Source organism: Dendrobates tinctorius, unplaced genomic scaffold, assembly GCF_039654945.1.
Source record: "Dendrobates tinctorius isolate UK_male_01 unplaced genomic scaffold, ASM3965494v1 ptg000062l, whole genome shotgun sequence".
Taxonomy (NCBI): domain Eukaryota; kingdom Metazoa; phylum Chordata; class Amphibia; order Anura; family Dendrobatidae; genus Dendrobates; species Dendrobates tinctorius.
This window is the reverse complement of record NW_027361730.1, coordinates 23,960,410-23,987,691: the sequence shown is the minus strand read 5'-3', so window position 1 is coordinate 23,987,691 and position 27,282 is coordinate 23,960,410. Positions and strand designations below refer to the sequence as shown.

The 27,282-nt window shown below is 43.8% G+C and overlaps 2 protein-coding genes across 5 annotated transcripts in view; one reads left to right on the top strand and one right to left on the bottom strand.

The window, feature by feature from the left end:
- Positions 1-17,373, top strand: part of LACTB (lactamase beta) — a 103,083-nt gene extending 85,710 nt beyond the window's left edge. For all 3 annotated transcript variants that reach the window (XM_073579392.1, XM_073579393.1, XM_073579394.1), the window contains one exon: positions 15,620-17,373. In XM_073579392.1, coding sequence (XP_073435493.1) covers positions 15,620-16,127 — 508 coding nt within the window. In that variant the 3' untranslated portion in view covers positions 16,128-17,373. The remainder of the gene's footprint in view (positions 1-15,619) is intronic.
- A 745-nt stretch (positions 17,374-18,118) lies between these two features.
- RPS27L (ribosomal protein S27 like) overlaps positions 18,119-27,282 on the bottom strand; it is a 51,336-nt gene continuing 42,172 nt past the window's right edge. For both annotated transcript variants that reach the window (XM_073579395.1, XM_073579396.1), the window contains exons 3-4: positions 18,957-19,067; positions 18,119-18,357 (exon numbers count right to left, since the gene is read on the bottom strand). In XM_073579395.1, coding sequence (XP_073435496.1) covers positions 18,329-18,357; positions 18,957-19,067 — 140 coding nt within the window. In that variant the 3' untranslated portion in view covers positions 18,119-18,328. The remainder of the gene's footprint in view (positions 18,358-18,956; positions 19,068-27,282) is intronic.

Below are 27,282 nucleotides of genomic sequence, written 5' to 3'. Positions count from 1 at the left end.
TGGCTTTCAGCGCCACCCGGTGGTCGGCGCTGAAAGCACAGCAGTAAATCTGCTACATATGGGCGATCTGCTCATCGCCCATATGTAGCAGAGCCGATCGGGTTGCGCAAGCTTCTAGCCTCCTATGGAGGCTATTGAAGCATGCCAAAAGTAAAAAAAAAAAAAATGTTTAAAAATAAAAAAAAATTTAAAAAAACCTAAAAGTTCAAATCACCCCCCTTTCGCCCCAATCAAAATAAAACAGTAAAAAAAAAAATCCCACATACACATATTAGGTATCGCCGCATTCAGAATCGCCCGATCTATCAATAAAAAAAAAGCATTAACCCGATCGCTAAACGGCGTAGCGAGAAAAAAATTCAAAATGCCAGAATTACGTTTTTTTGGTCACCAAGACATTGCATTAAAATGCAATAACGGGCGATCAAAAGAACGCATCTGCACAAAAGTGGTGTCATTAAAAACGTCAGTCCGGCACGGAAAAAATAAGCCCTCACCCGACCCCAGATCATGAAAAATGGAGACGCTACGGGTCTCGGAAAATTGCGCAGATTTTTTTTTTTTTTTTTTAGCAAACTTTGGAATTTTTTTTCACCACTTAGATAAAAGAGGACATAGACATGTTTGGTGTCTATGAACTCGTAATGACCTGGAGAATCATAATGGTAGGTCAGATTTAGCATCTAGTGAACCTAACAAAAAAGCCAAGCAAAAAACAAGTGTGGGATTGCCCTTTTTTTTGCAATTTCACCGCACTTGGAATTTTTTTCCCGTTTTCGAGTACACGATATGGTAAAACCAATGATGTCATTTAAAAGTACAACTCGTCCCGCAAAAAATAAGCCCTCACATGGCCATATAAACGGAAAAGTAAAAAGTTATGGCTCTGGAAAGAAGGGGAGGGAAAAATGAAAACGTAAAACCAAAAATACCCCTGGTCGTTAAGGGGTTAAAAGTGTACACAATGGGGGAGATAATAAAAAGCTGTCTAATATTAAAGCTGGCTTTGTTGCAAATATCAACCAATCAACGCTCAGTTTTCACTTCTCTGGTAAAGCGAAAGCTGCACTCTGATTGGTTGTTATGTGCAGCTCAGCCAGTTTTGCTATTAGGCAGTCTTTTATTATCTCCCTCAGTTTTTTATTATCTCCCACAATGGGTCGAAAGAAGCTTAAAATGGAAGAGAAATCCCGTGCCTTGGCTCTGCTCGAGAAGGGGGATTCGGTGATTGCTGTAGTTAGAGATCTGGGAGTGTCAAGAGAAGCAATTTATCAACTGAAGTGGTCGGCGGCATCATTGCCTCCTGGGATGGTACCGCAGAGGAAGTCAGGCTCTGGCGCACCTAAGAAGACTTCACCAAGGACTGATAAGCTTCTGAAGCGTGAAGTGATGTCACATCCTTCTATAACTGCTGTTGAACTAAAAAACAAGTACCCTATGCTCCTCCAAAACATCGCAACTAGGACAATTCGTCACTGCCTACAGAAGGACCTGGGTCTACCAAGTTGCCGTGTCGCAAAGAAGCCCCTGCTCACAGCAGCAAAGAAGAAGAAAAGGCTTGCCTTGTGTAAGAAATATCAAGATTGGACATCTGAAGAGTGGAAGAAAGTGATGTTTAGTGATGAGAGCACTTTCAGGCTGGTCAGGGGAGGCTCAAAGGTTGTGCGTCGTCTGAGCACCGTGTCTCGGTATGACCCAAAATGTACAGATAAGACTGTTAACCTCTTCACGACCGCCCACAGTAGATAAACGTTGGCGCTTGCTGGGCTTTGTGCAGCGCCGACGTTTATCTACTGTCGGCGGTTTTGTGCCCCCCGGGACCCCCACATACCTTCCAACGCGGGGATCCCGGTGCGCAATGCATGCTGGGACCCCCGACGTCATCGAGACCTGATTGGTTCAGGTCCCGATGACGTCAGCGTCACAGCAGCCAATGGGAGCGATCGCTGGGAAAGCTGCTTGTTTCCCGGCGATCTCCCTCATTGTAACGCGGCTTCTCCCTCTGATCTAACACTGACAGCTGATCAGAGGTGAAGCAGCGTTATTGTGTGACTAGATCGCTGCCTGGCACAGCTGATTGCTGCCTGGCACAGCTGTGCCAGGCAGCGATCTTGTCACACAGTAACGCTGCTTCACCTCTGATCATCTGTCATTGTGAGGTCAGAGGAGAAGTCGCGTTATTATGTGCCAGTCAGCGATCTTGTCACATAGTAACGCTGCTTCTCCTCTGATCTCACACTGACAGATGATCAGAGGTGAAGTGGCGTTACTATGAGTCAGATCGCAGGGCAGCGATCTTGTGACAAAAGTAAAAAAAAAAGTAAAAAAAAAAAAATGCAGGGGCTAGGGTTAGGGTTAGGGCTAGGGCTGGGATTAAGGTTATGGGTGTGTTGGTGTTAGGTTTGTGGTTAGGGTTATGGTTAGGGCTGAGATTAGGGTTAGGGGTGTGTTGGGGTTAGGGTTGGAATTAGAATTGGGGGTTTCCACTGTTTAGGTACATCAGGGGCTCTGTAAATGCAATATGACGCCCGCAGACCATTCCATCAAAGTCTGCATTTCAGAACGTCACTACTTCCCTTCCGAGCCCCACCGTGTGCCCAAACAGTAGTTTTCTCCCACATATGGGGTACCAGCGTACTCAGGACTCAGGACAAATTGGACAACAACTCTTAGAGTCCAATTTCTCCCGTTACCCTTGTGAAAATAAAAATTGGGGGCTAAAAGATCATTTTTGTGGAAAAAAAAAGATTTTTTTATTTTCACGCCTCTACATTATAAACTTTCCTGAAACACTTGGGGGTTCAAAGTGCTCACCACACATCTATATAAGTTCCTTGGGGGGTCTAGTTTCCAAAATGGGGTCACTTGTGGGGGGTTTCCACTGTTTAGGTACATCAGGGGCTCTGCAAACGCGACATGACACCCACAGACCATTCCATCAAAGTCTGCATTTCAGAACGTCACTACTTCCCTTCCGAGCCACACCGTGTGCCCAAACAGTAGTTTTCTCCAACATATGGCGTACCAGCGTACTCAGGACAAATTGGACAACAACTCTTAGGGTCCAATTTCTCCTGTTACCCTTGTGAAAATAAAAATTGGGGGCTAAAAGATCATTTTTGTGGAAAAAAAATGATTTTTTTATTTTCACGCCTCTACATTATAAACTTTACTGAAACACTTGGGGGTTCAAAGTGCTCACCACACATCTATATAAGTTCCTTGGGGGGTCTAGTTTCCAAAATGGGGTCACTTGTGGGGGGTTGCCACTGTTTAGGTACATCAGGGGCTCTGCAAACGCGACAGGACACCCGCAGACCATTCCATCAAAGTCTGCATTTCAGAACGTCACTACTTCCCTTCCGAGCCCGACCGTGTGCCCAAACAGTAGTTTTCTCCAACATATGGCGTACCAGCGTACTCAGGACAAATTGGACAACAACTCTTAGGGTCCAATTTCTCCTGTTACCCTTGTGAAAATAAAAATTGGGGGCTAAAAGATCATTTTTGTGGAAAAAAATGATTTTTTTTTTATTTTCACGGCTCTACATTATAAACTTTAGTGAAACACTTGGGGGTTCAAAGTGCTCACCACACATCTAGATAAGTCCCTGGGGGGGTCTAATTTCCAAAATGGGGTCACTTGTGGGGGGTTTCCACTGTTTAGGTACATCAGGGGCTCTCCAAATGCGACATGGCATCCGATCTTCCAGCCAATTCTGCATTGAAAAAGTCAAACTGCACTCCTTCCGTTCTGAGCTCTGCCGTGTGCTCAAACAGTGGTTTAGCCCCACATACGGGGTATTGGCGTATTCGGGAGAAATTGCACAAAAAATTTAGTGGTTCATTTTCTCTTTTTACACTTGTGAAAATAAAAAAAAATGGTTTTGAAGTAAAATGTTTGTGAAAAAAAGTTAAATGTTTATTTTTTCCTTCCATATTCCATTCATTCATGTGGAGCACCTGAAGGGTTAATAAACTTCTTGAATGTGGTTTTGAGTACAATGAGAGGTGCAGGTTTTAGAATGGTGTCAATTTTGGGTATTTTCTGTCATATTGACCCCCCAAACTCACTTCAAATGTGAGGTGGTCCCTAAAAAAAATGGTGTTGCAAATTTTGTTGTAAAAATGAGAAATCGCTGGTCAACTTTTAACCCTTATAACTTCCTAAAAAAAAAAAAAATTATGTTTCCAAAATTGTGCAGATGTAAAGTAGACATGTGGGAAATGTTATTTATTAACTATTTTGTGCGATATCACTCTCTGATTTAAGGGCATAAAAATTAAAAGTTTGAAAACTGCAAAATTTTCTAAATTTTTGCCAAATTTTGATTTTTTTAACAAATAAGTGCAGATCATATCTAAAAAATTTTACCACCATCATGAAGTACAATATGTCATGAGAAAACAATGTCAGAATCAGTAGGATCCGTTGAAGCGTTCTAGAGTTATGACCTCATAATGTGACACTGGTCAGAATTGAAAAAATTGGCCCGGTCACGAAGGCAAAAACAGGCTCGGGTGCAAAGGGGTTAAACACCCTGACAGTGTGATGGTGTGGGGTGCATTCAGTGGAAGCATGGGCAGGGCAGGTTTGTACTTCCTTACCAAGAATGTAACTATGAAAGCAAGCAATTATATTACTGTTTTGGAAGAACACAAGCTTACTTTTTGGGTCATACATCAGTGTGATTACTTTATGCATCATGGAGCCCCTGTCCACAAAGTCAAGGCCGTGAGAAAGTTTCTCAGTGACCATAACATTAACATTTTAGAGTGGCCAGGTAATTCCCCTGACCTTAACCCCATAGAAAATGCCTGGAATTTAATGAAAAACAAGGTTCAAGAGACACAACCCAGCAACATCAATAATCTAAAGGAGGTGCTGAAGACACTGTGGGTAAACATGGTCTCCACATACTTAGCCAGCCTTGCTGAATCCTTGCCTAAACGACTGCAGATGGTGATAAAATGTAAGGGTGACATGACAAAATACTAATTGTAATAAAATATCCACAATAACACACTTGAATCCACTTGAATATTAAGATTTTGTGGTTTCATTGAACTTGTAAAGATTTTTTTTTTGCCGGCACTGTATCTCTTCTCCATACAGAAGAGCATGCCTGTGTTTTCTATGCGAGAGCCGTTGATATTCATCTCCTGGAGAGCAAAAGCTCATTGGAAATCTGAAGCGCCGGATCCTTCTGTCTCCCGACATCATCTGGCGAGAGTCCTAATACACATTATACTAGTGGCCAATCCCACTAATATTACTGTGATGTGTGTGGTAGCCTGAAAGGGGGCGTCCACCCCTACAGAAAATGTCCTAAGGGCTGGATTCACACATTACTTACTACTCCCAGTGGAAAAAAAATGTACAGATTATAGGCATACACTATCTGTTGTAGGAATGCTATGAATCTGCACCACAAATTTTATGCAGTGAGAAAAAGTTGAAGCTACATATCACAACAAAATCAACTGACTTTTTAGCCATTTAACAGCATCATATTTATTATGTGCACGCACAAACCTCAATGCTTCATTCAGGCAGCCATAATGCACGATCCAGGACCAATATGGTTTCATTGAGCTGATGTTACATCACTTTGTGAAGTAAGGGTCTTTTGGCTCAAAAACAAACCCTCAAATATGGTTGTCTGACTAAAGACTTTGGGCTATCGTCACACGTGTCAGATTTGTTGCACAGACACCATCTGGGCAAAATTACTGGGACACCTACACCTTACTCCCACGGGAGGTTTTTTGACATCCATTTCTAAATCCAAAGACCATAATATGGAGTTGATATTCTGATTGCAGCTATATCTTCCACTCTTCTGGTGTCTGTGGGAACTCTTTCCCATTCATCCAGAAGAGCATTTGTGAGATCAGACTCTGACATGGAAGGAGAAGACTGGGCTAACAAACTATCTTCTAGTTCAGTGATCTTTGTGGTGGGTGAATATGATATGAACCCTATCAAACTTGCCCAACTATGGCTTTATGGACCTTGTTTGTGTCCTTGGCAACAGAAAAGTACCGTTCCCACAAAGTTGGAAGCCTACAAGTTTACAAATGTCTTGGTATACTGAAGTTCTAAATGTGATTGTCTGGTGACAGCCAGCGCCGCTCACTTCTGCATTGGAATTGAATGATGTAGACGTGTGCATGATTGATAGGTATTATACATGTGTCCTATTCTCAGTAATGACAATCCACCCACTCCAACCTAAAAGGGGTTGTCTGATCTTCTGATGAATTCTGACAGCATGCGCACCTGGACTTATCAGTATTCATGGTGAGAGTGGACGGTTACGTGACTGCCAGTATGTGACTTGCATGCATGCAGCCACATGCCATCTAGCTGTGTGTGGCTTTTCTCAATTCACTTATAGTGAGAGTAGCCAGGCACGTCTAGTGGGAATGTGACCAGAAGTATGCAAATTGTATGTTTGCAGTTGTGACCATCAACTCTAACTGGCAACACTAAATAATCCTAACAACATGGGTACTTGCATTCTGTCAGGATTAAGAAGTCTAATCACATGATCACTGCAGACCTTTATCAGAAGACTAGATCACCCTTTTAACCCCCATTAGTTTTATTATTCAAACCTCTAAATTGCTTTTACTAGAGCATAGTCTGGCATCTCTCTGCATTCAGCAGTGTCCAATGATGACTTGATCCTATCACTTCATTACCTGAAGCTATAATAGTGCCAAATATGCAGGTCCAAGGGCAGAGGTAAAGGTTGTGGACTGTGTCTTTCTGTAGAATTACCATGTGTCGTAAGTCAGGGTTCCCCAACTCCAGTCCTCAAGGCCCACCAACAGATCATGTTTTCAGGATTTCCTTAGTATTGCACAGGTAATAATAATAATAAATTTTATTTTTCCATGGTACATGACGGCACCACGAGAGAGGGGTTCCGCCCTACGAGGACAGGAAACCTTCAAGATAAAAGGGGCGGCTCCTCTCTCCGCATCAGTTGGTTTCCTGTCCTCGACGGGGAACCCTCAAGATGAAAGCCTCTTTGAAGATTCCGAAGAAGAGGATGCCTGGACCTGGGTCGGGTGCTTAATGGCAGGCATGGGTTTGCTACACCCGACGCCGGGTACCGGTAGTCGCCTCGGGGGCCATATATGCCTATGTCCCCCCTGAGCGAAGGCATGGCCACAGCCGGTAGGGCAGATGCCCAGGCGAAGCGGGGTACCTTGGGGGTACCTTGGCGGTAGATCCTCCAAGATGACAGCACACAAAGAAGGTCCAGGGAGGCCACTTGCAGTGTTCCCTCCCTGTCGACATACAGTGGCCATGCAGCCCAGGAGACACATCGGTGCCCGGGCAGAGAAAGGCTCCTCGGAGGCCACAGACAGTGTACCCTCCCTGTTGAAGACCAGACACCGGACCCCGCAGCGGAAAAAAGGGTATACCTGCAGTCAGGCCAGGAAGGGGTCCATCGCGCAGGTAAGGGGTGTCTGGGGGCCCCGAAGCAAGCAGGGCCCAGGCGCTCACCCGGCCCGGGTTCGTATGGCCGCACCGGGAGGGGCGCGCGTTGGGAGCGCGCATGACGGCCGATGAACCGGAAGTGGTTGCATGCGACCCGGAAGTAGAGCGGCGCGCACAGCACCGCGGGGCCTGGGAGAGGCAGAAGGTGTGCACGGTCCCGTGGGGGGCACGCAGAGGCATGAGGCGCGCGCGTCCACACAGCAAGCGGGGCAGGTGCGAGACCAGGTGGTCTAAAAAAAAAAAAAAAAAAAAGGTGCTATTTAAGATCGCCAGAAGAGGCGAGCAGGCGTCACAGCACCAATTTTGAGTTGGAGGTGACTGCTTGCAGCCATAAGCAGCATAATGGAGAGCCCTTCGCCAGAGCATGTGCAACCGCGCCAGGAAGCAAAGGAGAGGCGGTCGTGCTCAGAGGAGAAAGCAAAGACACGCCGCAGCAGTAGTGTGAGCCACTCGGGCAGCGCACGGGCGGATCGTCACCGCAGGAAAGAGGGGTCCATAGTCTCGTTGGGAGACAGTGAAAGGACCAGCCAACCTCCAGATCCGGTACCCGTTCTGTGAAGCGTCCGAGTGGTGAGTGAACGTCGAGAAAGTCCAGTAATCTAATGTCTGTTCTCTTTTCTCCTCTCTTCCCTCTCCTCCTCCTCTTACATACATTGGCGGGGTGGAGTATAGGAGGTCCCTAAGAAATGTAGAGGAAAGTCAAAAAATAAAGAATGTGCTTTATGTAAAAGTCCCGTAGAAGCAGCCTGGAACAAAAAGTTATGCCAGGAGTGCATTAACAAGACCATAGCGGAGGAGACACCCTCATTTTCGGATAGTCTGAGGTCCATAATTCAGACAGAAGTTTCCAAGTCAGTAAGAGCATTACAATCTGTAGATACAGAGAGGAAAACTAGGAGATCAAGCCCCTCAGGGGTCTCTCAACAAGACTCTACAGGGTCAGAGGACGACTCAAATAAGTCGCAGTATTCAGGAAGTAGCTCGGACGGGGAAGATACGTTTCCAGTAGAAACTACGGATGAACTCATTAAAGCAGTTAGATCTACCATGGGGCTAGTAGAAGAGCGGACAAAAAAGACAGCCCAAGATCTCATGTTCAGTGGACTGCAAAAGAAAAAACGTAAGACCTTCCCTGTTAATGAGCAACTGAAAGCACTCATAAAACGCAAATGGGAAAAACCAGAAAGGAAGTCCCAGATAACGAATTCCCTGAAGAGGAGATACCCCTTTGAGGAAGAGGCATCCTCATCCTGGGATAGGGCCCCCAAAATTGATGTAGCGATATCAAAGGTCGCCAGAAAATCTTCCCTACCCTTTGAGGACCTGGGGTTTCTAAAAGAGCCGCTGGACCGGAAGGCGGACAATTGCCTTAAGGCAGCCTGGGAAACCTCGGCTGGGGCACTAAGACCCGCCATCGCAGCCACTTGTGTGGCTAGGTCCCTAAAGATATGGACAGACAACTTGGAGGATCAATTAGAACAAGGAGTTCCCAGAGAGAAGATTCTGGAATCATTGCCGGCTATTAGAGCGGCGGCGGACTTTCTCGCAGAGGCGTCAGCAGATTCGGCCAGGCTAGCGTCAAAGTCAGCAGCCTTAACCAATGTAGGACGGCGTGCGGTATGGCTCAAATGCTGGCCGGGGGACACTCAGGCAAAAATGAAACTTTGCTCTCTACCATGTGAAGGAAATTTCTTATTCGGTCCGGCATTGGATGAAGTGTTGGAAAAAGCGAGTGATACAAAAAAGAATTTTCCGAAACAACCATTTCAAGCCTTTCGGCGCTCCTTTCAGAGGGGCCGAAAATTCAGAAGGCAACAATTTAAAGATCATGACAGAAACAATTCTGACAGGCGATACAGAGGAGGGAGAGGCTTCTATTTCAGTAAGCCCCCTAGAGAAGCCAAAAAACCCGCCCAGTGACGGTCCTTCTCAGGTGGGGGGAAGGCTCTCTCACTTCCTCCCAGCCTGGGAAAGGATCTCATCCAGTACCTGGATCCGACAGATAGTAGGGTCAGGTCTGGATTTAAAATTCCACCACTGGCCACCACAAAAATTCATTCAAACTCCGGTACAATCATCTCAAGAAAGACAAAAGAGTTTGGAAGAGGAGGTATTATCGCTTGTACAAAAACTCGTACTGGAAGAAGTTCCAGAAAAAGAAAAGAAGGAAGGCTTTTACTCCCCCCTATTTCTGATAAAGAAACCAGACGATTCCTGGAGGACGATTGTAAATCTGAAAGGCCTCAACAAGTATCTAGTAGTTCCATCATTCAAGATGGAGACGATAAGATCTACAGTGAAACTCCTCTTCCCTCGGTGTTACATGTCGGTCCTGGATCTCAAGGATGCTTACTATCATGTCCCGATCCGGCAGCAAGACCGCAAATATCTCAGGGTGGCAGTCCAGATAAAATCTCAGTGGCATCACTTTCAGTACAAGGCTCTGCCCTTTGGGGTAGCAACAGCCCCCCGGGTCTTCACGAAATTAATTGCGGAGGTCACGGCACATCTCAGAGAAAAAGATGCTCTAGTAATACCATATCTGGACGACTTCTTGATAGTGGGGAAAGATTTCGCTCACTGTCAGGAACAAGTCAAGATAGTGATAGAGACTCTTCAGACTCTGGGTTGGCAACTGAACTTCAAAAAATCCAGGTTGGAGCCAACAATGGTCCAGAATTTTTTGGGCCTAACAATAGACTCGGTAATACAGGAATGTCGCCTCCCAGAGGAGAAAGAAGAGAAAATCAAAAATCTAATCAGAACAACATTAGGAAAGCCAACAATGACTCTGAGGAAAGCCATGTCAGTGTTGGGGTCCCTAACCTCCTGCATACCAGCGGTAAAATGGGCTCAATTTCACACAAGGGAACTTCAGTGGTGTGTGTTACAAAGCGATCTGACGCTTCAAGGGCAGTTAGAACAGAAGCTCACCATCCCTGATCCTGTACTCCAGTCACTAAAATGGTGGTTACAGATAGAGTCCTCTCCGAGGGGAGTACCCTGGACATATGCAGCCTCCAGAGTAGTCACGACAGATGCCAGTCCCTGGGGCTGGGGAGCCCATCTAGACACCCTATGGCTCCAAGATCCTTGGGCTCAGGAGGAAAAAGATCTATCCTCAAACGAGTGGGAGCTACTAGCCATCGAAAGAGCGCTGGAAGGATTACTGACACACCTGAGAGGACATCATGTGAAAGTCCTATTGGACAATCGTACAGCAGTTGCATACGTGAACCATCAGGGGGGCACCCGTTCTCGGTCGTTAATGGAAATAGCAAGAAGAATCCTGACTCTGGCGGAACATCAGTTTCTCTCATTATCGGCCCTGCATATCCGAGGCGCGGACAACCTGAAGGCGGACTTTCTGAGCAGGAACCACTTAAAAGCAAGGCGAATGGTGCCTAAAAGGGTCCATTTTTCAACAAATTGTGCAGAGGTGGGGAAAACCCATAATAGATCTCTTCGCCTCAAAAACCAACAGAAAAGTTCAAAAATTCTGCTCCCTAAGGCCAGCAGACATGCCACTGGCAGTAGACGCCTTCAGAATAAAATGGACATCAGGTCTCCTGTACGCCTTCCCTCCGATATGCCTCATTCCATTAGTCCTGAAGAAGATCAGGGAGGACCAAGCCAGAGTAATTATGATAGCTCCCTTTTGGCCAAAAAGGACGTGGTTCTATTGGTTAAGAGTGATGTCAGTGACAGACCCATGGGTGCTCCCAGAGGACCACGACCTCCTAACACAGGGTCCCTTCAATCACCCTCCGAATTCCAGGCTGCATTTGACAGCCTGGAATTTGAAAGGTCACTGTTAGAGAAGAAAGGTTTTTCAACAAGGTTGATTGCCACCCTAATCAGTAGCAGAAAGCCAGTGACTACAAAAATATATGGGAGAATATGGAGAAAATTTTTGTCCACCTCAGGCCCAATACAGGAGGGGGAAGTACCTGTGAGGGCAGTGCTAGAGTTTCTACAAAGGGGTTTAGACTTGGGCTTAGCGGTCAGCACCCTGAAAGTACACGTTTCAGCCCTGGCAGCATTATTCAACTATGACCTGGCAAGCGATAGATGGGTCGCCAGATTTATCCGGGCCTGTACTAGAGCTGACTCTGTCCCATCTCCTAAACCTCCTCCCTGGGATCTAAATTTAGTCCTATCATCCCTAACGGAAAGTCCATTTGAACCAATAAACGCAACATCAGATAAAGTGTTAACTTTAAAAACAGCCTTGTTAGTGGCACTCACATCGGCACGTAGGGTTGGGGACTTACACGCACTATCAGCAGACCCACCATACACTCAGGTTATGGACGATAGTCGTGTTAAGATTAGATCCAGCATACCTCCCTAAGGTAGTGTCGAAATTCCACAGAGCTCAGGAAATAATCTTGCCATCCTTTTGTCCTAACCCTGGTAACAAAAAGGAAGAGAGATTACATTGCTTAGACGTTAGGAGATGTATCCTACAGTATTTAGAGGTGACAAAACCATGGAGGAAACAGAGGGCCTTATTTGTCTCATATCAGGGGGCAAGGAAAGGCCTTAAAGCCTCTAAGCAAACTATAGCTAGATGGGTGAGAGAGGCCATCATACTAGCATATAGTAGTGCAGGCAGGGCTGTTCCAGAGGGCCTAAAAGCCCACTCCACGAGGGCCATGGCAACGTCCTGGGCGGAGAGAGCGGACGCCTCCATCGACCAAATCTGTAAGGCGGCCACTTGGTCCTCTCCATCTACCTTTTTCAGACATTACAGATTAGACCTATCTGCTGCCTCTGATCTCACATTTGGGAGAAGAGTGTTACAGGCAGTGATCCCCCCCTAAAGAGAATACAAATCTCTAACTCTCTCGTGGTGCCGTCATGTACCATGGAAAAACACGGGTATTACATACCTGGTAATGTGTTTTTTCATGAGACATGACGGCACCCTTATATTCCCGCCCTATTTGATCACGTCATTAGTTGGGTGTTTTGTTAGTATTATACACTCCCTTGGTGTTGGAAATTTAGCAGTGTAAAATAGGTATTATTTATGTGTGCACTAACCTGCGGAGTTCCTCTCGTGCTCTGTAAAACAACTGATGCGGAGAGAGGAGCCGCCCCTTTTATCTTGAAGGTTTCCTGTCCTCGTAGGGCGGATCCCCTCTCTCGTGGTGCCGTCATGTCTCATGAAAAAACACATTACCAGGTATGTAATACCCGTGTTTCTATAGCGCCGACATATTCTGCAGCACTTTACATTTCAGAGGGGACTTGTACAGACGACAGACATTACAGCATAACAATAATCACATAGATCATAACAGATACCAAGAGGAATGAGGGCCCTGCTCGCAAGCTTACAGTCTATGCACAGGTGATAATTGCTTCACCTGTGCAATACAAAGGAAATCCTGAAAACATGATCTGTTGGTGGGCCTTGAGGACTGGAGTTGGGGAACCCTGTCGTAAGTAACACAGCAACTCCATCCAGAAGGATAGGTGTAAAATGGATGGTTCTCTGTCTGATTCAGTGACATCAGAAAATACAGATCGGCGAAGGTCACAAAGCATATGTCTTGGTTGTTCACACATTCTGCCTGATAATTTATTTTTTAGGTGGTTACACACAAAAAAGCCACTCAGCCCTCACGTGAGAAAATATATGGGTTCAGTGCAGTGTTGTAATGTGTGACACTAGTATAAGACCATAGGGATTCTATGTGTTTCACTTGAACATGAGACATTGACTGCAGGAAACTGTGGTAAAATTATGTTTGTTAGGTTTACAACCTATATAAGAATTTCATATGACATCTGATCACCATTAAAAGATGTTTGGAATAAACTTATAATCAATTAAACCTGAGGCATCATAGAGAATTGTAAATTTGACAAATTTGTTAGAACAGTCAGTCACACAGAATCCCAACGTTTCGGCCTAGTAGGCCTTTATCAACGGTATTATCTAAACGAAAATATCTAATTAGAAATTCCAACCAGGAATCACCTTATTACATCAAAAAACATTGCATACCATTAAATTCACAGCAGACATATCATGGTCAAAATGACAAATAAGAGAGAACAATGCATCTCATTAGACATCAATAGCAGATTAAAAAAAAAAAAATTCATTTATTATGTATTTTTTAATTATATACAGATTCCATCCATTGGATAACAATTTCATATTAGGAAAGTGAGAGAAACTCAATGTTGACAAACTAATCATTTCCAAAATCAGGAGACATCCAACCTAAAGCAGATAGCAGGTATCACAGAAAAAATGCAGAAAGAAACCATGCGGTAGATACCAAGTGTGATCATATGTTCCATATTCAAAGTTTTCTAGAAAAAAGAAAGGAGAAAGTAACCTAAATAAGAAGCAAGATATAGCCCAGGAAGGCAAGTATGGTTACAAATGAGAATGTATAGTGTCTGTATATTACCGACCTGTATAGAAGGTGAACGGAGAATCGGGGACCACGCTGCCGCTTGGTGAGTCAGTGTGTGTGGGGTGGGGAAAGCCTGTCTATTTAAACCCCTTAAATGAGGTGAAATGCGGTGCAGCTCTATGACATGAAAACTCGCTATGGCGCCAATAAATTTCATTTATTATGTATTCTTTTTATCTGCAATTGATGTCTAATGATATGCATTGTTCTCTCTTATTTGTCATTTTGACCATGATATGTCTGCCGTGAATGTAATGGTATGCAATGTTTTTTGATGTAATAAGGTGATTCCTGGTTGGAATTTCTAATTGGATATCATTGTTATTTTTGTTTAGATAATACCCTTGATAAAGGCCTACTAGGCCGAAACGTTGGGATTCTGTGTGACTGACTGTTCTAATAAATTTGTCAAATTTACAATTCTCTGATGCCTCAGGTTTAATTGATTATTTGCATTATCTTTTCCTGACTGCTTAGTTTGCTGTTACCCCATTTTTTAATTATTGGAATAAACTTTTCAAAAGTCTTCTCACAATACATTCATTCTATTTCAAGGAGAACCTGTCAATATTAAAGGATTGCACACTACTCAGACAACCCCTTCTCAGTTACCATATTCTGGCATGTAAATTAAAAGCTGCTTGCACTCCCCTCCAGTGCTGGGTCTACTGTGACGGTCACGTGAGCCTTGCAGCCAATCAGCTGCTGCTAATGGCAGTTTCACGCACTTCTTTCGAATGAAATGGACGTCTAGAGCAGGGTTCCCCATCTCCAGTCCTCAAGACCCACCAACAGATCATGTTTTCAGGATTTCCTTTGTATTGCACAGGTGAAGCAATTATCACCTGAGCAATACTAAGGAAATCCTGAAAACATGATCTGTTGGTGGGTCTAGAGGAAGTGAGAGCAGCAGCAGTTCTGGCTCCTCCTCTTGATGTCGGTTTCGTCCAAAGGAAGCAAGTGAAGCATATTAGTGGTCGCTCATTGGTTTAAAGAGTTCAAGCGAGTCCCAGCCTGACATACCAAGACCAGCAACGGAAGGGTGTGCAGGCAGTTTTTATTTTACATGGCGGAATATGGTAGTTGAGAAGGTATTGTCCTAGTAGTAGACAACCAGTGATGAGCGAGCACGGATATTGTGTTATCAGAGCATCTCGGGCGTGCTTGGGTAATATGTTGGAGTCCCCGCGACTGCATGATTCGTGGCTGTTGGGCAACCCCCTCATGTGTTGTGGCTGTCATAACGCCCAAGCATTCACGGCTAACACGATATCCGAGCACGCCCGCTCATCACTATAGACAACCTATAAATGTGAACTGCCAGCAACATGTTACAGGGGAGGAGATATAGGTTTGTGTAAATAGACTTAGTATAACATGTATTTTATTAATTGAGCCCCTTGCTCATTTTTGGCTTAGGAGTCCAGTGGGTGTTCCTAAATCAGCGACTGACTGATGGCCATCTCTGTATGGACACTTATACAGAGAAGCCTTTCATAGTAGCACTACTCCCTTGTTGTTCTGAATCTTTTCCAACAAAACTACGAATCGGTTACTCATGAGTTGCACAGAATTTTCAAGGTGACAGGTTCCTTTACGCTTGGCATGTATCATCGTAGTCATGAAGCGATACTCAGATTATCTTAAATTTTGTCTCCCACAGATTTTACAGTTTTAGCGACAAGAAGCGTTTAATAAACTGTCCATACGTCGACAACTCCTGTAAATGGGCAGGTGGAGGATTCCTATCTACTGTGAGCGATCTCCTGAGGTTTGGAAATGTCCTCCTGTATAGCTACCAAGCCAAGGAAACGGCAACAATGTTACCTGGATATCTAAAAGCAGACACAGTTTCCAAGATGTGGAAACAAGTCCCTAATACTGAAATGTCCTGGGATAGAGATGGAAAGTATGCCATGGGATGGGGAACGGTGGAAAGAAAGCAGGATTTTGGGCAGTGTAAGTGCCAGAAGCATTATGTATCGCACACAGGAGGAGCGGTCGGAGCTAGCAGTGTCTTGCTTATCCTGCCTGGGGAAAACAATCAGATGATGATCCCGCCAAGTGGAGTTGTGGTGACTATAATAGCCAATATGCAAGGTACAGGGCTCAACACCACGGCCTTAAAAATTGCACTGGAATTTGAGAAAATCAAGTCAGCCCAGTCATAAGCTGTCATTTTTTTGGTGCCATATTTTAAATGGAGTGATTTTATAACCTTATACAAAAAATTGTATAAGTAAATATAACTGGTATCATTAACTAAGAAAAATCTACTAAACGTTTTTTAAAACATTTTTACATTAACCCTTAAAGCGTTTACTACTGTTTTTTTTTATTGCTGCATTTAAAGAGCCATACTTTTATTTTCCAAATGCATTATTGCTTGTCACTGGTAAACTGATGGACTATTAGGCCTGGGCTCTGGCAGCCCTGGGGGTCACTTAGGGTTTCAGCTTCTGACATCACCTATAATCACCTTATGCAGAATGCTTATGGTGAAGCACAATGATCCCATCTTCCCCAGTGTCAAACACCTAAGGCCTCTTTCACACTTCAGTTTTTTGCATCAGTTCAAATCCGCCAAAAAGTCAGACAAGCGGATCCGAGAGAGAGAGAGAGATTTTTTTTTTTTTTGTCCGGCACCCAGAAAGAATTTCGGGTTAAATGAGTGTCTGGAGGATCCGCCAGAGGAAAAAACGTTACAAGCTCCGTTTTGAAATCTTTGAGGATGGTGACGGACAGCAACTTTTGGCGGATCCTCAAAAAAAACGGATGCAACGGACAGCAATCCGTCACAATCCGCCATTAATGCAAGTCAATGGGGAAAAAAAAAACGGATCCTCAAAAAAAAATTGAGGATCCGTTTTTTTCAAAACCTGGCGGGATTGTGACTGATTGTAAAAAACTGAAGTGTGAAAGAGGCCTAAGATACCCATTTACCGTGGCATCTAGCAGGTTTATCTACCGGGGTCTGAGGGAATTAAGACAGTACAATATGAATCATGTAAATGCAATTTCCGTAAATGTTATACATTTTTTCAGTCCTGTGTTTTACAATGTCTTCACATTCCAGTGCCGTAGGCTCCACACTCTGAATGTATTAACGTTCTTCACGTATCGCTGCACTAATTACCTGACTGCCTTTACACGGTGATTTTAGGGCTTAGAAATGAACTGTTTAAAAGGGTGTGTATCTGGTGGCTTCTGAAACTACAAATCCCAGCATACTAGGACTTTCTACAGCTTTCACTTTGTTCTGGATAGTGTAGGCACAAGGATTTCCCCACATATAGCACCTGTGGTTGCCTGGGTAATTACCAGTTAGTAGTTGCTTTGTGACAAAATCATGCAGGTTTTACTGAGGTTTTTCAATGCCATTTAAAACTAGTGAATAAAAACGTCTGACTGTGAAAACCTGTGGTAATGCATAGTAAAACGTGTGGTTGTGCTGTGGTACACTACAACCATCATGGGTGAAAGACCTTTCACATGATCTCTTCTTTTTACTGTGCTAGTCAGTTTTTTCTGAGTGTTTTTTTTTTTTCCGCTGCGGAGTGCCAACTTTGGATACAGCACAAAAAGAAAATCTGTTTATTGCGAGTGAAAATATATTTTGGCACAATTAAGTTCTGCTATCAAAATATAATATTTCTTTCACACCTTCATTAAAGTGGTTGTCCACTTTTAGAAAATTCCGGTCTACAGGTGCAGTTTCTTACGTAAACACCACACACTTTTTTCAGTCTTCAGGTCCTACCGCCGAGTTTCCACCGCTGCTCCTGGTGTCTGATATTGGCTGCAGCGCTAATGTAATGGTGACAACACGTCAGCCAATAAGAGTGTGCTGTTGTCTACGTGGAAGAGCTGCCAAGCCCAGGGCGTGACTAGTGTGATGTGACATTAGTGCCACAGCCAAAAGAGGATGAATAAAGTATTTGTTTTGTTGTTTTTTTAACAAACTGCATACGGGAACCTGGAATTTTCTGAAAGTGGATGAACCCTTTAAAATATAGAAGCACAAATGTACTGCAGTTTACAGTATGGAAGTGAATCTCATTTCCAAAGCCCTATTCACACGTTGCAGATAAAAGGAGATGCTCATTTTTGTACAATGGTGCATAGTGGAATAAGGTGAAAGTAACAGATGAGGACAAACCTGTCAATTGCAATTCTGCATTTATTTAGGAAATGGTTTGCACATATTCAAAGTCCAACAGCAAAAAAAATCTCCCTGAATTGCAAAAGTCAACGAGATTTTGCACAATACCACAGCAAACACAGTGGTGCATGAAACCAGACATAAGGCAAATCATCCTGAGGGGCAAGTTACAAGGTGCGGCAGAATTCTCTTCTGCTATGAAGAAAAACTTCAGTGTTGCTTTCGCCTGAAGGAACAACCTGTGAACAGAGAGTGCAGTGTTTAGGCTTATGAGACTGACCTCTTACAGAGGAAGGACGATATTAGATGACAAAACAACCTCTGAACAAGAACGCTGCCTGGAGTCTTATGGTAAATAGAAAAATCGCAAATTATTTTATCAATGCAAAGGAGCACGGAAGGTACTCAGTCACTACACTACGCAAGATCCCGATCCAGGGTCTACAGAGAAAAATTAAGAGTTACTCTTTAATTTTATCAGAAAAATTACAGTAGCTTATTTCTCTGCCAGAAGTGATGATTCAGTTTCAAAATCTGTCTGAAAAATTGATGAATAACAGCCACATTAGATGCAGCAGAAATATCCACCCTGTGTGCAGGTAACCTGGATATGCTGAAATGTTACCTTGTGGGTTTACACTTATTACATTACCAGCCGTGTGGCTGAGACCTGTATACCTTCCACAGGCTGCAAAACATTTTCCACATGGAAAGTGACCTGTAGTGGAGAATATTAATGCCATGTCCGTTTCTGTTTCATATTTGTATAGAGACATAAAATCCACATCCTACAAATAGAAAAAATGTTTTCCAATAAAAAGCCTTTAGCATACATTACCTTCTGTGAGCCTTGCTTTTCCACCTGTGGGCTGACACAGAACAGTAGAACAGCCTACACAAAGGACAACCGTTTGCGCGTGGCTGAAAACTGTAGTGATCTTATAGCAGCCTAGAGAGAAAAGGACAAATTTCACATGGGTCAGTGGGCCAGAATGTGGGTATGCACTGGATTAGAAGCCCATGATTGCTACTTTTTTGAACAGTCACTCTACTACTTGAGAATGATTGGACAAGCAACATAAATCACACGTTTCTATAGGATTAGGCACAGTAGAAAAAAAAGAATAGGCTTCAGATTGAACAGACAATAAATAAAAGTAACAACATACAGATTAGAGATACAACTAGGCTAAGTGCACACGTAGCAGAAATTTTCTGCTGAAAAACAGGACTCCCTTCCCAGAAACCACGTGTTTTTACTGCGATTTTTGCACTTTTTTTTGCGTTTTTTTCCCACGCGGTTTCTAGACACATGGAAAAAGCCAGAAACGCGGAAAAAACGCGAAATTAATGAGCATGCTGCGTTTTTTACCGCAATGCGTTTTTTTGCGGTAAAAAAACGCATCAATGTGCACAAAAAGTGCAAAATGCATAGAAATGAATGGGAAGCTTCTTTTTCGCGTTTTTCCCGTGGATTTTTTGGCAAATCCGCGGGAAAAAACGCGAAAAAAACGCTGTGTGTGAACACAGCCTAAAAGGGTTGTCCAGTGAAAAGCGCTGGGACCTGCACTGATCGTCAGAATGGCGTGTAAGTGCACATGCTCGACCCCTGCTCCATTCCCTAAAAGGCAGCCTAGCATTGCACTCGTCTTTTTACAGCAGCCCCACAGAGAATTATTAAAGCGGCAGACAGGCATCAGACCTGTATAGCTATTTTGTAAGACTATGTTCACATATCCAGTTGTGATCAGTTAGAACGGCTCCAGTAGCAATCAGTTTTTAAATTTAAAAAAAATAACGGATCCAGCAAAGACCAGTTATAGAAATCTTGCAGCTGAACAGAGGAAAATCGGTAAACCGCGCGCCGATAGGCAACAAACAAGGAGAATTGGAACTACTAAGGCTAGTTTCACATTAGCGTTTACGGCCGCAGCGTCGGGCTGCGCACGGCCGCCGCTAAGCCCCGCCGGTAGCTCCGCCTACGGACGCATGACGCTGCATGCGTCCCCTATCTTTAGCACTGGGGACGCAGGCCGTGCGCAGGTATGCGTTTGGCGGCGCATGGGTACTTTTGACGCTGCGCCAAGTGCACCAAATTGCAACCTGTTGCGTTTGGTGCGCTCGGCGCAGAGTCAAAAGGACGCATGCGCCGCCAAACGCATACCTGCGCACGGCCTGCATCCCCAGTGCTAAAGATAGGGGACGCATGCAGCGTCATGCGTCCGTAGGCGGAGCTACCGGTGGAGGCGCAGCAGGGGGCGGGGCTTAGCGGCGGCCGTAAACGCTAATGTGAAACTAGCCTAACGCAGGAAAAGAAATATGTCATTGGAATCACTGAACCTTGGTGGGACAATACACATGATTGGAATACAAGACTAGAAGGATACAATTTATTTGCAAGAAAGACTTGATAAACGAGGAGGAGGTGTCGCATTGTATGTTAGAAACGCATATATCTGCAGAGATTGAAGCTTCAGAGACTGGGAGTTCTGTGGAAACTGTTTTGGGTAAATACAAGGACAGAACAATGGAAAGGACACCATTGTAGGCATTTACTACAGACCGCCTGTGCAAGCTGAAGATATGGATGAAGTCTTTATGCATCAAATGGCCAAGTTCTCCAAAAAATATGACATAGTTGTGATGGGAGATTTCAACTATCCAGACATTTGTTGGGAATCTCTCTCAGGCAAAACTAACAGGTCAAGGGAATTCTTATCCACTCTTGCTGACATCTTTATCTTCCAAAATGTAGGGGAGAAAACAAGGGGAACAACTACCTTGGATCTAATCCTTATAAACAGGGAGGAAATGGTTGAGGAGGTAAAAGTGGCTGGGACCCTGGGAGGTAGCGACCATGCTATTTTAGAATTTTGGGTAACTAGAGGAGGAAGACCTGTGAAGACTCAGACGTCAAGGTTAGATTTCAGAAAGGCAGATTTTAAGGGATTCAGAAAGAGAATTGGAGGGATCCAATGGCTGGATATCCTTAAGGACAAAAATGTCCAGGAAGGATGGGAAATCTTGAAAAATGAAATTCTCAGAGCACAAGAGGGAAGAATAGGAAGCATTTAAGGAAACCAGGATGGATGAATACAGAACTTATGCACATGCTAAAAGGGAAGAAAGAAATGTTTATAAAATGGAAAGAGGGAGGCATATATAAAGAATATAATGCTGTCTACAGAACCTGCACGGCAGGAATCAGATTATCCAAAGCTGACAATGAATTGAGGCTTGCAAGAGACGTCAAAAGCAATAATAAAGGATTTGGGGGATATGTCAAAAGTAAAAGAAAAGTCAAAGATGCTATAGGATTTTTACAGGATGAAAATTATGAAATGGTAAGACAGGATGTTGAGAAGGCCAAACTTTTAAATTCCTATTTTGCATCTGTTTTCTCTCAGAAAGAAAATGTAACATCAACTGTTCTTCACTGTCCCATTAAGGGAATAGAAGAATCCAGGATATCTATAAACAGAAAGATAGTGAGGAAACACTTAGCTAACCTAAATGAATTCAAGTCTCCAGGTCCAGATGAATTACACCCCAGAGTACTGAAGGAGATAGCAGAAGAAGTTTTTGAACCCCTCTCCATAATCTTTGAAAATTCTTGGAGAACAGGAATTCCCAGAAGACTGAAGAGCAAATGTTGTTCCTATCTTCAAAAAGGGGAAGAAGGTGGACCCAGGCAACTATAGGCCGGTGAGTCTGACTTCTATACCAGGAAAGATGTTTAAACAAATTATTAAACAACATGTATGTCAGTACCTGGATAAGAATGAAGTGATTAAACAGAGTCAGCATGGATTTGTAACTAATAAGTCATGTCAGACTAACTTAATTTCCTTCTATGACAATCACTGATTGGGTGGATCAGGGAAATGCTGTAGATATAGTATATCTTGACTTCAGCAAAGCATTTGACAAAGTATCTCACACAATTCTTATTGAAAAAATGACTAAGTATGGAATGGACAAGGCAACTGTTAGGTGGATTCATAACTGGCTTAGTGATTGGACCCAAAGAGTGGTCGTAAATGGCTGCATATCCAGTTGGAAGAATGTCTCAAGTGGGGTACCACAGTTCTCTGTCCTGGGCCCTGTATTGTTCAACATCTTTATCAACGATTTAGATGAAGGAATTGAGGGTAAACTGATTAAATTTGCTGATGACTCAAAGCTAGGAGGGATAGCTAATACTAGAGAAGAGAGAGGATTCAAAAAGATATAAATAAACTGGAGCAGTGGGCAGTAACAGAATGGTTTTTATCAGGGAAAAATGCAAAGTACTACATCTGGGCAATAAAAATGAAAAAAGCATATACAGAATGGGAATAATAGGGCTAAGCAACAGCTCATGTGAAAAAGACTTTGTTATACTAATAGATCACAGACTGTGAGTCAACAGTGTGATGCAGCAGCAAAAAAGGCAAATGCAATTCTAGGATGTATTAACAGAAGCATACAGTCTAGGTCACGTGAAGTCATTACTGCCCTCTACTCCTCTTTGGTCAGACCTCATCTGAAATACTGTGTCCAGTTTTGGGCACCACATTTTAAAAAAGACCAACAAACTGGAGCAAGTTCAGAAGAGCGACCAGAATGGTGATCGGTCTGCAAACCCTGTCTTATGATGAAAGGATGCAGGATTTGGGAATGTTTAGCTTGCAAAAGAAAAGACTGAGAGGAGACAATAACGGTCTACAAATATCTCAAGGGCTGTCACATTGTAGAAGGATCATCTTTATTCTCATTTGCACAAGGAAATCAATGGGATGAAACTGAATGGGAGGAGAGACATAGATTAGATATTAGAAAAAACTTTTTGACAGCGTGATCAATGAGTGGAACAGGCTGCCATAAGAGGTGGTGAGTTCTCCTTCAATAGAAGTCTTCAAACAGAGGCTGGACAGACATCTGTCTGGGATGATTTAGCGAATCCTGCTTTGAGCAGGGGGTTGGAGCAGATGGCCGAGGAGGTCCCTTCCAACTCTACGATTCTATGATTCTATCTAGAAAACAGATCCGTTATTCAGCAATCCTTTTTTTCATTTGTAACAAATCCGTTTTTTGTTTACTGTATCCCGTAAACAAAAAACAGATCCGTTACAAATGAAAGAAAAACAGGCGCTGACTGGTGAATATTCATCATCGTACCTGCTCTTGCTGCTATCAGGGAGACCAGGGGTATGCTAATGAGAGTAGTACTCATCAGCCGACGCCTGCCCAGCAGTAACCTTTTCATCGCCGATCACAGCTGCTGGCTGCTCACACTGTCATCGGTGTGACTGCAGCGCCGGGACGGGCGGTAACATGTCAGTTACCGCCGATCAGAGCCTGTTTTTCCCCGCGCTGTCACACAGATGACAGCGTGGGAACAGCCGGTTGTTTCGGGCCCCCCATTCATTTGAATGGAGTCCGGATTCAAGTAAGGTTTTGGTAACCAAACTTTTATAAAGTTCGGCGGCACCAGAAGGCCCTGAACATCTATGGATCCACCCTGCCCCTGAATATGTGAACATAGTCTAACAGATACAAATTCCCTGTTGTGCCAAATACTGCAGGTCTCAGCAGTGTCATCTGTAGTGCACTCCTAATCAATACAAACTGGTATAGAAATCTACCTAAACAAAATATAAAACGCTTGGATCCATCATTATAAATGGCATAACTGTGCTCAAGCTAAGCTGCAGTTTGACTTTGTATGTAAGGTATTATCTGGATATCATGCACCTGTAATGTTATACTTTAACTTAATGGGGTTTTTAACCTCTATATTGTTTTAGTCACGTCTTTATGTTCTAATTAGCTTTCAAAAATATATATATTTTTTTCCCTTAACTTTTACTTTTTTTTTCCATTATCAAGGGCAGGATTTCAATGAAAGATAACGCCTATATAAAGATAACACAGGATTACACCATTTGCAGCACAGTGGGTACAGAAAATATTCAGATCCCTTTAAATTGTTCACTATTAGTGTCATTGCAGCCATTTGGTAAATTCGAAAAAGTTTTTTTTCCCTCATTAAATGTACACTCTGCACCTCATCTTGACTGAAAAAAAAAATGTAGGAATTTTTGCAAATTTATTAACGAAGAACTGAAATATCACATGGTCATAAGTATTCAGACCCTTTGCTCAGTATTGAGTAGAAGCACCCTTTTGAGCTAGTACAGCCATGAGTCTTCTTGGGAATGATGCAACAAGTTTTTCACACCTGTATTTGGGGATCCTCTGCCATTCTTTCTTGCAGATCCTCTCCAGTTCCGTCAGGTTGGATGGTGAACGTTGGTAGACAGCCATTTTCAGGTCTTTCCAGAGATGCTCAATTTGGCTTAGGTCAGGGCTCTGGCTGGGCCAGTCACTGTGATTACCGTAAAATACCGTAAACAATGGTGATACGGTATTTTTTTACCCCTAGACATGAGCGCTAAAAGAAAGAGCTATTCCGTCGAGTACAAAAAAGGAATCGTGGAAGAATCTTGGGGCAAAAATCTTACTGAATTCTGCAAAGAGAAAATGTTGAGTGTCCGATAGGTCCAAAAATGGCGAGCAGATTACGGTAACAGTCAACAAGTGGACAGCAGAAATGCTAAAAAGCGCAAGGTTGGATCTGGTTGACAACCATTATATTCCGAGCTGGAAGACCTGATCTGTGAGTGGGTTGCTGACATGAGAGCAAAGACATTGGTTGTGGCTAGGGCTCAGATTCAAGAATTTGCCCTTACAATGGCACCACGGTTTGAAATTTCCCCTGAAGAATTCAAGGTATCACAACACTGGCTGGATAACTTCCTTCAACGAAGTGAACTGTCTTTGAGAAGATCCACAACACTCTTTAGGCTGGAAGATGCTGAAATTATTAAACGCGCATTTGCATTCAAGACCTTTGTTGATGACGCTGACTTCTCTAAATACAATATTTCCAACATGATTGCCATGGATGAAACTGCAGTGTTTATGGGCCAAGCATCTCAAACAACAATTAAACAACGAGGTACCGCCTCAGTGTACGTTCCCTCCACTGCTTATGAAAGTGCACGTGTTACCTGTATTTTGGCGATGGGTCTGGATGGCACTAAAGTCACACCTTTACTCATTTCAAAGGGCAAGAAAGACAAGATTGATTGTTTCAGGCATTTATATTCTTGAAGCTGAAAAAGCCTGGGCCACCCAAGCAGTTATAAGGAAGTGGGTCGATTTAATGCTGCCGCTTGTTATGCGAGGGAGCCAAAGAGGAAATCTGATCTGGGATGCAGCCAGCTGTTGTGAGCTCATCTATTCAATCACCTTTTGTGTCCGTGGATCTCCCTCTTCTGGTGAAGGAAGGTAGTGAGGCTGATTTGAATGAAAGAAACCAAACACCTGATCAGGTGGATTGTGACTGGGTAACAGGAATTTCAGACTGGATATAAGGCAGCCGATGCCCTTCTGAGTGGCTGGTGATTTCTCTGCTGGATTCTTGGAGACCAGTCTGATTGCTGCTTCCCAAAGATAAGTTTTTGCTCTGCTATTGAACTTATTAGTTTTGGTTTTGTTTACCTTGTTTTTTTGAGTTCAGCCATCCCCGGCCGGGGGTGTGCTGGATTCTTATTCCTTGATCAGTGTTCTCTTTTGCTCTGCTTTCAGAATATTCTGAGTGCTGCTATAGGGTTTGAAGTCTAGTGACTTCAGGGTCCTTTTTGCTTATCAGTTGTGTTGGTAATATTTTTAGCAGGGTTTTCTCGGATTGCAGACAGCAGCTTTTCTGCCCTGTCCTTTTTAGTTAGCTTGAGCCCCCTCGTTTGCTCAACCTATCTTTCTATCTGTTAGTGTTTTCATCTTGTTTCACAGTCATTATATGTTGGGGGCTGCCTATTGCTTTGGGGTCTGCTCTGGGGCAGTCAGTTTTTCTCTTTTCTCTCTTTAGGCTTATTTAGATCTCCGACTGTGACGAGGTGTCTAGGATCACCGTAGGAACGCTCCATGGCTACTGCTAGTTGTGTGATAGGATTAGGGGTCTGCAATCCGCTAGTTTCCAACCTCTCAGATTTTCTGGGCTGAGCTTGTGTTTTGTTTTTTCCTCCTCGGTGACTCAATCATAACAGCCAGCACACACCGCGCCAAAGACATGAAGAACTTCCTTAATGAGAGAAAAATAGATCAAATAATGATTCCTGCAGGAATGACGGCTTATCTCCAGTCTCTTTATCGCCATTAACAAGCCATTCAAGGACAATTTGTGTGTGGAAATCAATTACTACATTGAAACATGGATTTTTGTGATAACTCACCGTAAAATCCTTTTCTCCGAGACGCTCATTGGGGGACACAGATACTGTGGGTGTATGCTTCTGCCACTAGGAGGCTGAAACTAAGTGAAAAAAAGAGGTTAGCTCCTCCGTCGTATACACCCTCGCCCCTATTGCGGGCGGAACTCAGTTTGGTGCCAAAGCAGAAGGAGGACAACAAAATCAGCCTTCATACAGGTACAACATGTCCAGACAAGGACCACCCTTATCTCACATAAATGCGTATTAACTAAACAAAGACAGAGCCCACTGGCTAATAGGGTGGGTGCTGTGTCCCCCAATGAGCGTCTCGGAGAAAAGGATTTTACGGTGAGTTATCACAAAAATCCATGTTTCTCCGCCTCATTGGGGACACAGATACTGTGGGACGTCCTAAAGCAGTCCCTGGGTGGGAGATTGACTCACCGATCCAAGCTACATGCACCTCTTATTTAAAAGGTGCACCACCGCTGCTTGGAGAATCCTACCCAGGCTCGCATCCGCCGAGGCCTGATCATGGATATTATGTTTGGCAAATGTGTGCAGGCTGGACCACGTTGCTGCCTTGCAAACCTGTTCCGTCGAAGCCTGGTGCCGAAGCGCCCAAGAGGCGCCCACTGCCCGGGTAGAGTGCGCCCTGATCCCTGCTGGAATCGGCGCGTCTCTAATGCGGTAAGACTCCTGAATAGTCAAACGAATCCATCTGGCTATGGTCGATTTTGAGGCAGCAAGCCCCTTCCTGCGCCCTTCGGGGAGCACGAACAGCGTGTCCGTCTGACGAAAGGGTGCCATCCTCGACACGTACCTCCGGAGGGCTCTTACCAGGTCTAACGTGTGAAGAGCCCTTTCCAAAAATGAAGGCAAAATAACATCTTCATTAATGTGACA